Source organism: Camelus ferus, chromosome 3 (genome assembly GCF_009834535.1).
Source record: "Camelus ferus isolate YT-003-E chromosome 3, BCGSAC_Cfer_1.0, whole genome shotgun sequence".
NCBI lineage: Eukaryota > Metazoa > Chordata > Mammalia > Artiodactyla > Camelidae > Camelus > Camelus ferus.
Window position 1 is genome coordinate 10,309,712 of NC_045698.1, and position 13,661 is coordinate 10,323,372.

General features: G+C 44.6%; 1 protein-coding gene across 6 annotated transcripts in view; it reads left to right on the forward strand.

The window, feature by feature from the left end:
* Window positions 1-13,661, forward strand: part of TRIO (trio Rho guanine nucleotide exchange factor) — a 330,643-nt gene that overhangs the window by 187,417 nt on the left and 129,565 nt on the right. For all 6 annotated transcript variants that reach the window (XM_032470128.1, XM_032470122.1, XM_032470150.1 and 3 more), the window contains exon 12: window positions 13,192-13,361. In XM_032470128.1, the coding sequence (XP_032326019.1) occupies window positions 13,192-13,361 (170 nt within the window). The remainder of the gene's footprint in view (window positions 1-13,191; window positions 13,362-13,661) is intronic.

Consider the following 13,661-nt stretch of genomic DNA (forward strand, 5'->3'; position numbering starts at 1 on the left):
TATGTTTAACATTCAATTCTTTGGTTGAACTCTCTGAAAACACTCTTAAATGTTTGATTTCTTTAGTTTATTATCTGGTATAGATACAAACGAGCAATTAAGTGGCCGAAAGCAAGAGGAAACTAAGGACCTAGAGCCATCTACTACGTCATTGGCCCTTGCAAGACTGAGCATTAGATTTGACTTAGGACATTCTGCTGGTTTAGCAACTATGCCTTCACATAGATTGTGGTATCCGGTTGTTTTTATTTTTAAACTGATGGTCTTCCTGTAGGTGGAAATATAAAAAAAAAAAAACTATAATCAATTATATTTTCTTTCTGTAGAAATGGAATTTTTTCTAACAATGTATCTTTTAAATTGAAGTATAGTTGATGTACAGTATTATGTTACAGGAATACAATATAGTGATTCACAATTTTTAAAGGTTCTACTCCATGTATAGTTATTATAATATATTGGCTCCATTCCCCATGTTGTACAGCACATCCTTGCAGCTTATTTTATACCTGATAGTTTGTACCTCTTAATCCTCCACTTCCACCTTGCCCCTCCCTCTTCCCCTCCCCAATGGCAACTACTAGTTCCTTCTCTACATGTGAGTCTGTTTCTTTCCTGTTATATTCACTAGTTTGTTGTATTTTTTTAGATTCCACATGTTAGTTATATCTTAGAGTATTTGTCTTTGTCTGACTTATTTCACTTAGCATAATGCCTCTGAGTCCATCCATGCCATACACCAGAAACTAATACAACATTTTAAATCAACTGTACTTCAGTTAAAAAGCAAAGAAACAGCCCATTTAAAATATGGGCAGAAGAACTGAACAGACATTTTTCCAAAAGAGGAAATGCAGATGGCCAACAGGAACAAGAAAAGCTGCTCAACATCACTGATATCAGGGAAATGCAAGTCAAAACCATGCCTGTCAGAATAGCCATCATCAAAAAGAACACAACAAATGTTGGCAAGGATGTGGAGGAAGGGGAACCCTTGTACACTGTTGGTGGGAATGTAAATTGGTGCAGCCACCGTGGAAAACAATACGGAGGTTTCTCAAAAACCCCTAAACAGAACCACCATATGGCCCAGCAGTTCCATTCCTGGGCATACGTCCAAGAAAAACAAAAACATTAATTCAAAAAGATACATACACCTTGCTATTAACAGCAGCATTTTTTATAATTGCCAACATATGGAAGCATCCTAAGTGCACATCAATAGGTGAATGGATAAAGAAGATGTAGCACATATATGCAGTGGAATACAACTCACCCATAAAAAAGAAGGCTATTTTACCATTTGTGGCCCTTTAGTCACTGTTTAGTTTGTTTTGTTTTTTGCACTTCAAAAACCAGAATTTTGTAACTGGCATAAATATTTCCATTACATCAAAAACAACAAAATACCTAGAAATAAACCTAATCTAGGAGGTTACCGACCCTCTGAAAACTGTAAAACATTAATGAAGGAAATTGAATATGATACACAGAAATGGAAAGATATCTTGTGCTCTTGGATTGGAAGAATCAACATTATCAAAATGGTCATACTAACCAAAGCAGTCTGCAGATCCAGTGCAACCCCCATCAAAATACCCACTACATTTTTCACAGAGCTAGAATAAACAATTCCAAAATTTATATGGAACCATAGAAGAACCCAAATTGCCAAAGCAGTCTTTTGCAGGTCTTTTTTTTCCTCTGTCTTCTTTTTGTTCTCTTTTCTTGTGGTTTAATGGCTAGAGAAGTTCCTTTAATGTTTGTTTTAAAGCTGGTTTGGTGGTGCTGAATTCTTACAGCTTTTGTTTACCTATGAAGCTTTTGATTTCTCCAAATCTGAATGAGAGCCTTGCTGGATAGGGTATTCTTGGTTGTAAGTTCTTCCCTTTCAATAGAATCTTTATTAAAATAATTAAGAAAGTATATTACAGTGTAACACATTTCCTGACTTGACCAACTGAGTGGTCCAGGGCGGGCTGTTCTGCGTGCCTCAGCTTTCTCACTACAGAATGGGACTAACAGCACCTTGGAGGGTTACGGACCAATTGAGTGAAATTACACACTCACCATCCTAGCTGCCAATAAATCTTCCTTTTTTTCCTCCTGGCCCGTATCATAATGTACTCAACAAATAAAACAGATTTAAATATAATACACAGAAGTATAAATACCTCGGTATAAATACTTGGGTACAATCCTCATACCTTCCTTACTCATCTTTTTTTAGGAAAAGGAGGTAATTAGGTTTACTTATTTATTTATTTTTAACAAAGGTACTGGGGATTGAACCCATGACCTCGTGCATGCTAAGCATGCTCTCTGCCGCTGACCTATACCCTCACCCCTACCTTCCTTACTCATCTTTGAGCAACAGGAAATGTGTCATCTACTTCTGTTGCCCCTTCTCAGAGTAAGCACCTCACTCTGACCCATAAGGTCACAGTCAGAGCCTTTCTGAGATAAGCACAGCTCCAGCTCTGTCTCCAGCTCCAGTCCTTAGGGCGGAATAGGTGTTGTAAAGAATCTTTACTCCTGGCCCTGTCCATACTGGCATAAGTTACATTGTGCACGTCACTGACTACTTTTGTTCCCGGCCAAAGCTGCAAAATAAATGAATGATTTTTTCCACCAAGTAAATATGTGTGAAACATTTGGGTTGGCCAGTGGGCAGAGGGATGTTATTATCTAAAAAGAAAATCCTACCACAGTTTAGTTTAATTCATGTAAAACATTAATTTTTTTCTAGAGAGTGATTTAAAACTGGTTTAAATTCATGCAGTTTGTTTCTTCACGTTGACCCAATATTTTCAGGTAGAGAAATTTTTAAAATATTTTTTTATTGAAGTGTATAATTAAATTACAATGTTAGTTTCTGGTGTACAGGAAAGTGATTTAGTGTTATAAATATACACATACATACACACACACACGTATTCACATACATACATATATTTTTTCAGTTTCTTTTCCATTATGGCTCATTATAAGATACTGATATAGTTCTCTTTGCTGTACAGTAGGTCCTTGTTTATCTATTTTATATATAGTAGTGTGTGTCTGTTAATCCCAAACTCCTAATTTATTCCTCCCCTCCTTTCCCCTTTGGTAACCATAGTTTGTTTTCTATATCCATGAATCTATTTTCTAGTTTATACATAAAATGTGTATTTTTTTTTCAGATTCCACATATAAGTGACATCATATAATATTTGTCTTTCTCTCTCTGACTCAACAGGTAGAGAAAAAATTTATGTCAATAGAGAAATTAGAAATTAGTGTAGAAAACTGTAGGGAACTCTAATATACCCGACACGGAGTAGTCACTTAGTAGATGATTATTATATGAATGAATTATAATGTACTATCTTATCTGTATTTGTAACTCAGTATTACAGCAGGCCTTGAACATACATCCCTGAGCACTGACTCCAGATTTTATCATTTCTTATTGAAGAGTCACTTCTAAATGGAGTGTCGCAAGGTCCACTTTAATTAGTTGTTCAGAGACTGACCTCAGTTAAGGTAACCAAGAGGTGAGGTAATACTACGGAAGTTCAGGGAATGCAACATTATAGGGCTTAAAATGCGCTGCTGGAAATGACCGTGTATGCAATCCTGTGTACTGGTTAGACTTGTTTTAGAGCGTGTTTTTAATATTCTTATTTTCTTATGTTGGCGCTCGGCTTCATAAACTAAAGGTGGGAAGGCTTCGGTTAATTGAGAGAAGACGTAAACTATCCATGTGCGTTTCTGTCTTCTGCTGCTTATTGCTGATTACTGTTACTGAAAAAGCGGTGGAAACATTGGTCACCAGCAGTGTTTTGTCAGAGGAGTTGAAAGCGGTGGGTTAGGTAGGCCCGCACAGACTGAAAGGCTCTTTTGGTTTTATTGCTTGTTTCCTGTTCCTTTTCTTTGAAGCACAAACTTCAGAACCACAGGATCAAGGACGCTTGTGCTTGCAGCTTGGGACCAGTGATGCTGATGGACACAAGTTAATGACCAAATAGATGACGATTTTATGAGAATGAACTTACTTCTTTTAAATGAGTTTAAGTCTCTATCCCAAGACAAATTAGATCCTTGGGTTGTGAAAGAACTTGATAATTAGATCACCAAACTTGGTCTGTTGATCTCTGAGAAACTGTGGGAAAAGGAAGAGATGCCTGAAGGCTGAGAATGCACTTGTGTGTTTTTAAGGAGGTAGATTTCACATACTATTCAGGTCGAGGTCAGGCCTAAGCAGAGTTCTAGAAAAGATAGTCTGTAACTGCCAGGAAAGGAAGATGCAAATGAACGAGTTCTGCCAGGTGAACTTTGTTTCATTCTTTACTAGGTTTCTGACTTGAGGAAGAGTATGCAGTGAAATTAGTGAGCATTTGACCAGCAGTTGACTTTTAATTTGTACACAAGACAGAAACATGGGAGCCGAATGGCTGTGGAAAAGAATCAGCTGAGGGTGTCATTTAACACAGACCAAGGCTGTCTTTATCCCCCATACTGATCTCTGAGTGGACCCTGCCAGGAGGAAAGTGTGACAGTAAGACGTTACTCACACCCAGCACGTGAATAGGGAAGTAGTCTCCAGCCCAGACCCACAATCAGACTGGCTTGCTGATGAAGGTGGTGATGGGAGGTGGTAGACCAAGTCCTCTTAGGTGGCCCCGAGGCTGGGCAGCAGATGGTTTTAATCCCTGGTTTCACCTTCTGTGGGGGAGCAGCCTGTGCTGTCGCCGCTGTGAATAGTTATTACAACCTCTTTAGAACTTTTAGGTCCCTGTGGAATATCTGGAGAGATTTTTGCATCCAGATTCAGGCACCCTGAAAACTTATCTTTGTTGTGTTGAGAGCCATTTATCTTGAAAATGGGCAAATTGCCACAAAGCCAGGACAGACGTGGTGCTGAAGCAGAAATCATTGTGGCTGCACTAAAATCCTTGCAGGTGAGACTTTGGCCGGGGCAGGGGTTTGGTTATTAGATGACATGAGCAGGGCTTGAAGATGCTTCTGCTGTAGACCTCTGTCCCCTGCACCAAGCCTGGGAGTGGGTGGACTGGCACGGAGGGCAAGCTTATCAAAGTCTAGACCAGGGACTGCCAAGTATGTTGGATAATAAAATAGGATTCTAAAAGATCCCAGCAAGAATAATTCCAAATCTGTCACAGAAATTTCACCTGTGGGTTTTAATATATGAGTCTGTTTTGAATCAGAAGTAGGCAGGTTACAGAGTAAGGGCCACATAGGTGGCAACAGCGTGTGTTAAAAAATGTTCATACATGTATTCATTGGCAGTGTCCACAGTAATTCCTGTCCCATTGGCTGTAAAAGCAGTGTCATAACTACGGGGACAGTCATCTTTCCTGCTCGCTGCTGCTTGGATCACGTGTGTTGCTGCCTTCAGTGCTCCAGCCCCTAGATTGAGAGGGCGGAGTGTTCAGAGGAGAGAGAGCTGGTGCTGATGCAACTGGTAGAGTTCAAGGAATAAAGTCTTGGGAAAGGAAGGGTAGACTCCAGGAGCGGGCACTGTCTCCAGAGACTTGAAGGGTTAAAGAGGAATCACACTTTGACCAACTGCTGACGTTTTTTCGGGGAGACTGGGTTGCTCTCAGAATGACCTGGAGTGGGGAGGAGATTTTCTCCAACTTGACACATCAGGGAGCATCAGCTGCTGAAGCGAGGGTGTCTTACCCATTGGGGATGTTGCGGAATAAAAAGAAAATTAAAAATTCTTCATCTCAGAATCTGTTTTTAGCAAATTAGACTTGATGTAAATATCTGGGTAGTTGAGGTTCCAGCACTGACCTTGATCTCTGTGTCTGCCCTGGGTCCTGGCTTCCACCCTCCAGTGCCCGATGTCCACGTGGTATCCCTCCCTAGCACGCTGGCCTGACACGCTCCTGGTTTCTTCTCCTTTTCTCTCTTCTCTTACACATGTTGCCTTGGTTTTACTTCATGATACTGACTTTGATTTGCCTTCTGCCTGCCTCCCTCACATCCTTCATACATTTCTTTTCATCATATTAAGATATATTTTTGTCACCCCCCCCCCCCTAAAGAATAACCCAGTACTCCTGAAACCCTTACTCCCACTCAGGTGACAGGCAGCAGTTGGCCATTTCAGGCTGCAGAGCTGCTGTTCACGGCTGGACCAGTTCCTCTGTGATCCGTGCTTCCTCTCCCTGAAACCAAACCACGCGTTCTCTGCGTAGCGGGTGCCCTCTGAAATTCTGCCTGTGAGTCGCCCTGAAACCACCTACTTCTGCTCCGGCTGTTACACTTCCCACGCTGGTCCTTCAGCTCACCCATCCCCTTTGGTACTGAATGATTGTCTTGGTCAAAAGCAGAGGGTAGGGAAGCAGGTGCCAGTGGAAGTGGCTTCTGTTGATGAAGTGCTCATGGGACTCGAGCACTTCCGCACGTCTCTGGTCATTTCACTCAGTTCTCAAACTGGCTCTGCCTGTTAGGGAAGATGTACATGGGCAAATGACTCCATGTCATAGATGAGAAAACTGAAGGTAGAGAATGCCAAGGACTTTCCCCAGGTCACATGGGGACAAGGGCCCTCGTCTGGTGTGTTGTGCTCCCACCTCCAGAGGGACCAGGCTTGTGGCTTGTGTTCAGACTGTGCATCTGAGAGAGGCTGCAGCCAGAGCAGACCCCAGAGCTCGGGGCTCCGATCCAGCCACCCACTGAGTCAGCTGGAAGTTGAGTCCTTCCCCGGGATCCCCCACCCCCACGAGTTCCTCTCAGAGCCCTCTCTAGTGAGGAAGGGGCTTTTTCAGGGGCTTTCTCCCAGCAGAACTTCAGTTCCTTCTTTGGGCTCCACTCAGCACAGGGGTGTGGGGCAGGGGCTGGGTTGGGGGTGCGCCTAGATCAGACCCAGCCGGATGCTGGATCCGAGACCAGCCTCTCCGCATCTTTATCACAGGACTTTTCTCCCCTCAACCCCACGTGTCTTCCTAGCCCAGCCTTCTCTGTGGATCTTTGTGTGTGGGTAAGTCTGTGTATACCTGCACCCGATTCTGGGCTGAGTCCAAGTTCTGAGTGCTCCTGGCCACAGCTCACATGGCCTCTAGGGGGCAGTGTAGCCTAACTTTGGCCGCCTGGCCATCCCCTGGCTGTGGGCATGATTCTCCTAGAAGCAGATTCCATGCTGCTGAGAACATGGATAGAATGCAACTCCCCTCTTGCTGTCGGGCAAAAATTTATCTTTTTATTGTAAATTAATGGCATGCACAAAGTTCAATCTTTTTCACCCTTAGGAAGTCGATGATAAAAGTATCACAGATGTCCTAGAGACTTTTTCTCATTTATTTATTCAAAGATTATTTTAGGCAGCATATGTACTACTTTAAAGGCTTAAAAATAGGTTTTGTGTGAATCGTACTGCTGTTATGATATGCCTCAGTTCATCGTCAGTTGACTTTAGAAATGGCCTTTCTCTGACATGTTCCTTTCCAAATTAAATGAGAATATTTCCTGTAGGACCAGACAGGAATTTTAAAGGGGCAGAGGAACTTTGGGCATTTGAATCATGGGTTTAAATGTAGCCTTGCTCCATCTACCGCGGTTATTTTTCCCTTTTCAACTCTGTGAACCCCGGATCCATCCCTGTGGCCTCCTCTACAGCTCAGCCCCTTGCTGGTTCCGCAGCTGGCCGGGCGGTGTGCACCCTCCAGCATGGATGTGTTTGGAGATGTCCAGGGTGTTGAGGGAATAAGTTGGTTCTTTCAAAGCTTACCAGGAGAAAAGAACAGGGTCTGAACCATAAATACTCATGGCCCTTCCCAGAATGAAGTGGAGTTGAGTTCTGTAGAATCTAATGGACTAGTTTCAGCACCTTTTCCTCATACTACACTATTTTCTAGGTGTAAAAAGACTTAAAGGTGGGATAATGTTAAGTTTACCAGACCAAGTGACGTATTTTGAACAACTGGGAGGAACCTGGACGTTTGAAAAATATCCAGAGAAGGAACACTTTTAAAACTTTGTGATTCTTACTAGAATTTTACAAGAACAAAACTATTCTAGTGGCTAACGTTTACTTATTTCTTTACTCTGTGTGTATCGTCTTGTTTAGTCTTCTCAGCAGCTCTCTACAGTAGGCATTATTATCATGCCCATTTTACAGATGAGAACACTGAGACATGGACCCCAGTAAATAAGTTGCCCAGGATCACACCCTAGGAAATGTTAAGTCAGGATTTGAACTCAAGCAATCTGGCTTCAGAACCCATGCTCATAATCATTGTCCCATATTACCTCTTATGAGAAGTATTTTGTTTTAATTATTTATCGAGATATTTTTTGTTGAGGTGTAATTGACACATTATGTTGGTTTCAGGTATATTGCATAATGATTCAATATCTGTATATATGGTGAAACGATCACCACAGTAAGTCTAGTGAACACTCATCGCCCCACATGTAGTTACAAATTTTTTGGTTGTGATGCAGCTTTGAACATCTACTCTCTTAGCAACTTTCACATATGAAATATGACAACGTGCTGGACCTGGAGGGCATTATGTTAAGTGAAATAAATGTCAGACAGAGAAAGACAAATACTGAATACCCTCGCTTAAATGTGGAATCTGAAAAAACGAAACAAACAAAAAACCGAACTCATGGATAAGGAGAACAGGTTGGTGGTTGCCAGGGTGGGGCTTGGGGGTGGGGGTAAAGGGGGTCTAATGGTCCAAACGTCCAATTATAAAATGGGTAAGTCCTGGGCTGTAATGCACAGCATGGTGTGCATAGTCAGGGAGCATCTGCTATTGCCATAAAGATGGGTAAAAAGCACACCTGTCCCCTGTGCCTCGGGCCACTTCCAAGAGTCAGGTTTTGTTGTTTTTGTTTTTATTGAGGTAACATTGATTTATAACATTATATAAATGTCATGTGTACAACGTCGTATTTCTCCTTCTGTGTCCCCTACGCAGATGTAATTTCCATCCATCACTGCATGGCTGACCCCCTTTACCCTTTTCTCCCTCCTAGCCCCTAGCCCCTGCCCTATAACTGCTGCTCTATTCCCTGAATCTGCGTGTTCCTGTTTGGTTTGGCTTCTTCTTCTATTTTGTTTTTTTGTTTGTTTATTCGTTGTTGTTTTTTTTTTTCACATATAAGTGAAATCAGATGGCATTTGTCTTTCTCTGTCCTACCAAAGAATCAGTTTCGCTCCCTCCCCTCCCTTCCTCTTCGGTGTATAGAAGTGAGCCTTGTGAAAACGGTTTCATGATTTCAGTGGTATTTGGGGGTAGTATTTGCTGAAACAGAGGAATTCTGTGCCTTGTCCCATCCTGTCCCACAAGCCGAGTCACTGAGCTAAGGCCTCACTGTTGAGTCAGAGAGGAGGCTGCGAGCTGACACCCCAGGTGGGAGGCAGACACCCTGCGGCTCAGGTGGCATCCGGGCCCCAGGGCAGGAGGGACGCGGGGCCCAGGCTTCTGGAGGCCCAGCGAGCCGACAGTGCCGGGGGGCCAGACCAGCGGCGGAGCAGAGGCGGGAGTGGGGTCGACCCCCGTGTACTAGGTGTGTCCCATCCGGGACGTGCCGACTCTGCATCAGGCTGCCATCGTCAGTGTTGTCATGTTTTGTTGGAATTGCAGTGTTTTTCTAGTGGGATTTTTTTAAACGTGTGTTTTGTTTTCTCAACAAATTTAAAAGAAAAGATACTAACTAGTTTGTGCTGGCTTTATGAGAACTTATCTCTTGAAAGTGTAGTGTAACTAAAACTAGAGGCCACCATTGGCCCCAGCACTCTGGCCCAGTTTCTCAGTGTCCCCAGAGGCCAGCTTGCCGTCCAGTGTGCCAGACACCTCCTTCGGCGACACCGATTCAGTGTTTGAGGTGGAATTGGCTCCTTTACCTTTCTTCCCATCAGTACTTCTGTTTAGATTACAGTGAAGAGAAGGCAGTCTTCCTTGGATGTACATTTCCTTACGTTATTCGGCACCACTGAATGAGTGTAAAATACCGAGGCAGCATGTTTTCTAAGACGCAGCAGCTTAACATACAGTGTCCCTTTCCGCATTCCTTAAATTAAGTTTTCACCCATGAATTAACTAGCTCCTGGCTGACCCCTAGGCAGGTGTGTCCCAGAGGTTCCGTGGCTCAGGGATGAGGGGGCGCAGCCTCGGGGAAGCGTGTGTGTGAAGATGGAATTGAGATTTTGAGAGAATGCTTTTTCATTTTCTTTTCCAGCAGAAGACATGCGGTGGCAAAGGTCCACTTTTTGATAAATGTCTGTCTTTGGACAGGAGTCAGGGTGGGAGGGCCACAGTGGCCCAGTGCTGCTGAAGGTGGGTGTTCTCTTTTGGGAGCAGGTGGCAAGTCATCTGCCTCTACCCAGCCCCTTGCATGTGGAAGGCAGGTGACCATGAAGTGAGTGAAACTGTTTCAGCCAGAAAAGCCCACCTACTGGACACCATATCATGGATATTTTTGTTAAATATTTTGACTTGATAAAAATACCGTACTCTTGTTTTGGTAAAATATTTGTTACTGCTCAGTGCAGCCTAACTGGTACATATTTGATTTCTTACAGCAAAACTTGCCTCTTCAGTTGATTTGAGGAGGTTAGTGGACTGAAGGTAATTGAATTTGTGTGGAGCATTGAGCTCACCCAGCGCCCTGCTGCACCCTCTGTCTTCTGGCCCCCTGATAACTTCTTGAGGGCGGAGTTGGTAGTCTGAGGATCCCCGTTGTAACAGAGTCCTAGAGAAATTCAGAGATCTCTTAGGTCACTGCTTCATCAAAGCGTCTCTTAAATCCGTAATACTATTACTACTATACAGTAGGACTTACAGAGGTTGGAGGGTTTTTCGTGGGAAATATTAGAGCAAATTGGGAGATTCCTCATGGTCATAACGCTGTCATACTTCCTGTTATTTATAACTGCAGCAACCGTGTTCATGAGAACTTAGGGAAAGCAAAAACAAAACAAAACGCAAAACAAGAGTATGTTATTGACTGGACCCCTTCTAGGTGGCATAAAGCATCAGTCCGTGTTTGGTGGGTCGATGAGTGGCATTTTTCAAGTTGAACTGCAGAGTCCGTGTGAGGGGGCTGGGAGGCTTCCTGATACCAGCCTGACCTCACGCGCAGTTTGCCCGTGTTGCGCAGGGCATCACCTTCGTCACCTGGGGTCTCTTTTCCCTAATCAGTAAGAGCAATGAGGCCTCTGTCTAAAATGTCTTTAAAATTCTTGGATTGTATGAAATTTGACGTCTTACAAAAATGGGTAAAAAACATAACATGGATTGACAAACATTTTAACATTTTTAGTGAAATTAACTCTTCGGACCACAAGTAACTCAACCAAAACTAAGTTCTTTGCCAGCACTCCGCTTATTTTTAAATTTGCCTGCCCTGTTGAGAATAGTTACTGACCTGATAAGAGCCGTCTGGTGAGACTGTTTTCAACTAAATGTACATTTAACAATGAAAGAACTTTTAGAAGGTTAGCTTGTATTTGCCATCATTAGTCCTTAGGGAATTGCTACTTAAAACCATGGTGAGATACCTCTCATTTCGAATGTTTGCAGTTGAAGAGACCGACCTTATAGGGGATGGGTGGGGACGTGGAAGGACTGGAACTCTCACGTGCTGTGGGGGCGGGGAGGGACGTGAAATGGTACAGCCACTTTGGAAAACAGTTTGGCAGTTTGTTAAAAAGTTAAAACATACACCTGCCACATGATCCAACCACTCCGCACCGAGGTCTCTACCTATAAGAACGGAAGGAACCGGTGCACACGAGGACTGTGTGCCAGCGCTCACAGCTGCTGTGTTTGTGATGGCCCCAGACTGGAAACAGCCCACATGTCCTCAATGTCTGAGTGGGTACATTGTGGCATCAGCACAGTGCAGAACTGCTCAGTAATGAAAAGGGAGGAACTGTGGATCCACACTGTCATATGGATGAAATCTCAAAATAATTATGCTGGAAGAAAGAAGCTAGACAATAGAGCACATAGTGTATGATTCCATGTTTATACTTCTTTAAGAAAATGCAAGCCAGTCTACAGTGGCAGGAAGCAGGTCGGTGACAGCCCAGGACAGGAGGCAGGGAGAGTTACCGAGGGCACCAGAAGACTTTGGGGATGGCAGAGCTATTCACGGTCCTGGTAGCCTTGATCTTTCATAGGTTTACACATGTGTCAAAATCTACTGAATTGTGTACTTTCCATTTCTGCAGTTCATTGTGTGTCAGTCATGCCTCAGTACAGCGGTTGTGCCGTGCTAGCCACGATGCCAGCGTGGCCGGGCCGGGTCGGGGCTGGTGCCTTCCCCACCCCCACAGCTGGGGCAGCTGTCTGCAATGGACACGTGAGATACAGGAGGTGATTCTTCCATCCCCGAGGAAGTGGGAAGCATTTTCTCCAGACACCAACCACTTCCAAGCCACCAGGGCCCACTCAGTCTAATTAATTGTCCTTTTCACTACATGGCTCCCCAGAGATCTGGAGGAGGCAGTGGGCTTCCCAGCGGCAAGCGAGGTGCTCTGTTCCCACCAGGCTGAAAGCAGCTCTTGTTCCAAGTTGTCCTTACCCGCCTACGTCCCCAGACACATTGCTGATGGTCATGGCTGTGAAGGTGCTCAGGTGTCTTCGGGAAGCACGCTTCTCGTTGCAGGACTGAGCAGTGGCCAGGCTGGGAGGGGACCTGGCAGAGCCACGTCTGGACGGCGTGCCGGGCGCGGGGATAGATCTGTTCCACCACGTTACGTGCTTCCTTCTTTCCTGAGGGATGTAAAGCCCCTCTCTCTGTGCAGTGGTTTAATAATTAATAATGGATTGTAATGCCCTTGCTAAAAATAAAACTATCCATCTGCTGAATAAGAATCCAAAGATGCGTAGAAGAAATTCTGTTACGTTTAGCAGATGTTCCAGTTGTTGGAGGGGTCTTTTCTCCTTCCTGTTGCGCTTGGGCTGAGTCTAGGAAGGACTGGGAAGAGTCACTTCCCTTCCCTTTCCTTTCTCTCCTTTGTGACAGTCCCCTTGGGCTCTCGGCCCGTTTGTTTTTTCACCCCGTGTCCTGCTCCATCTGCGTGCGTGTTCCGCTGGCCGGCAGGCTGTGTGGGTGCCTCTGCCCGGCCCGGGTCCCCCGCTGCCTCCGTGCCGGGACCCCCACCCCCCCCATCCCGGGACACAGAGCAGGACCTGGCTCACGGCTCTCCCCCCGCAGCTGTGGACATGGCTGGAGGAGCTGCAGAAGGAGCTGCTGGACGACGTGTATGCCGAGTCGGTGGAGGCTGTGCAGGACCTCATCAAGCGCTTCGGCCAGCAGCAGCAGACCACCCTGCAGGTGACGGTCAACGTGATCAAGGAAGGGGAGGACCTCATCCAGCAGCTGAGGTGGGCCCGTCCCTGTCCTCCCATCCGTGCCCTCCTGTCCCTGCCCGTGCTCCTGTCCGTGCCCTCCTGTCCCTACACAGATGCTCTGAGATCTGCCAGGGACTGCCCCTTCTCCTCTATTTTTCGAACAATTAGCTATAATTCTCTGTGCAACTAGGCAGAGAACAGATGACATCCATACATGCAAAGGAGACTAGCATCTCTCTCTCTCTTTTCTTTTTTTCCCCCTCAATCTTTTTCACTCCATGATTTTTCTCATTACAGCATTGACTACTAAACCTTCCCAGAATTCAATTCTTA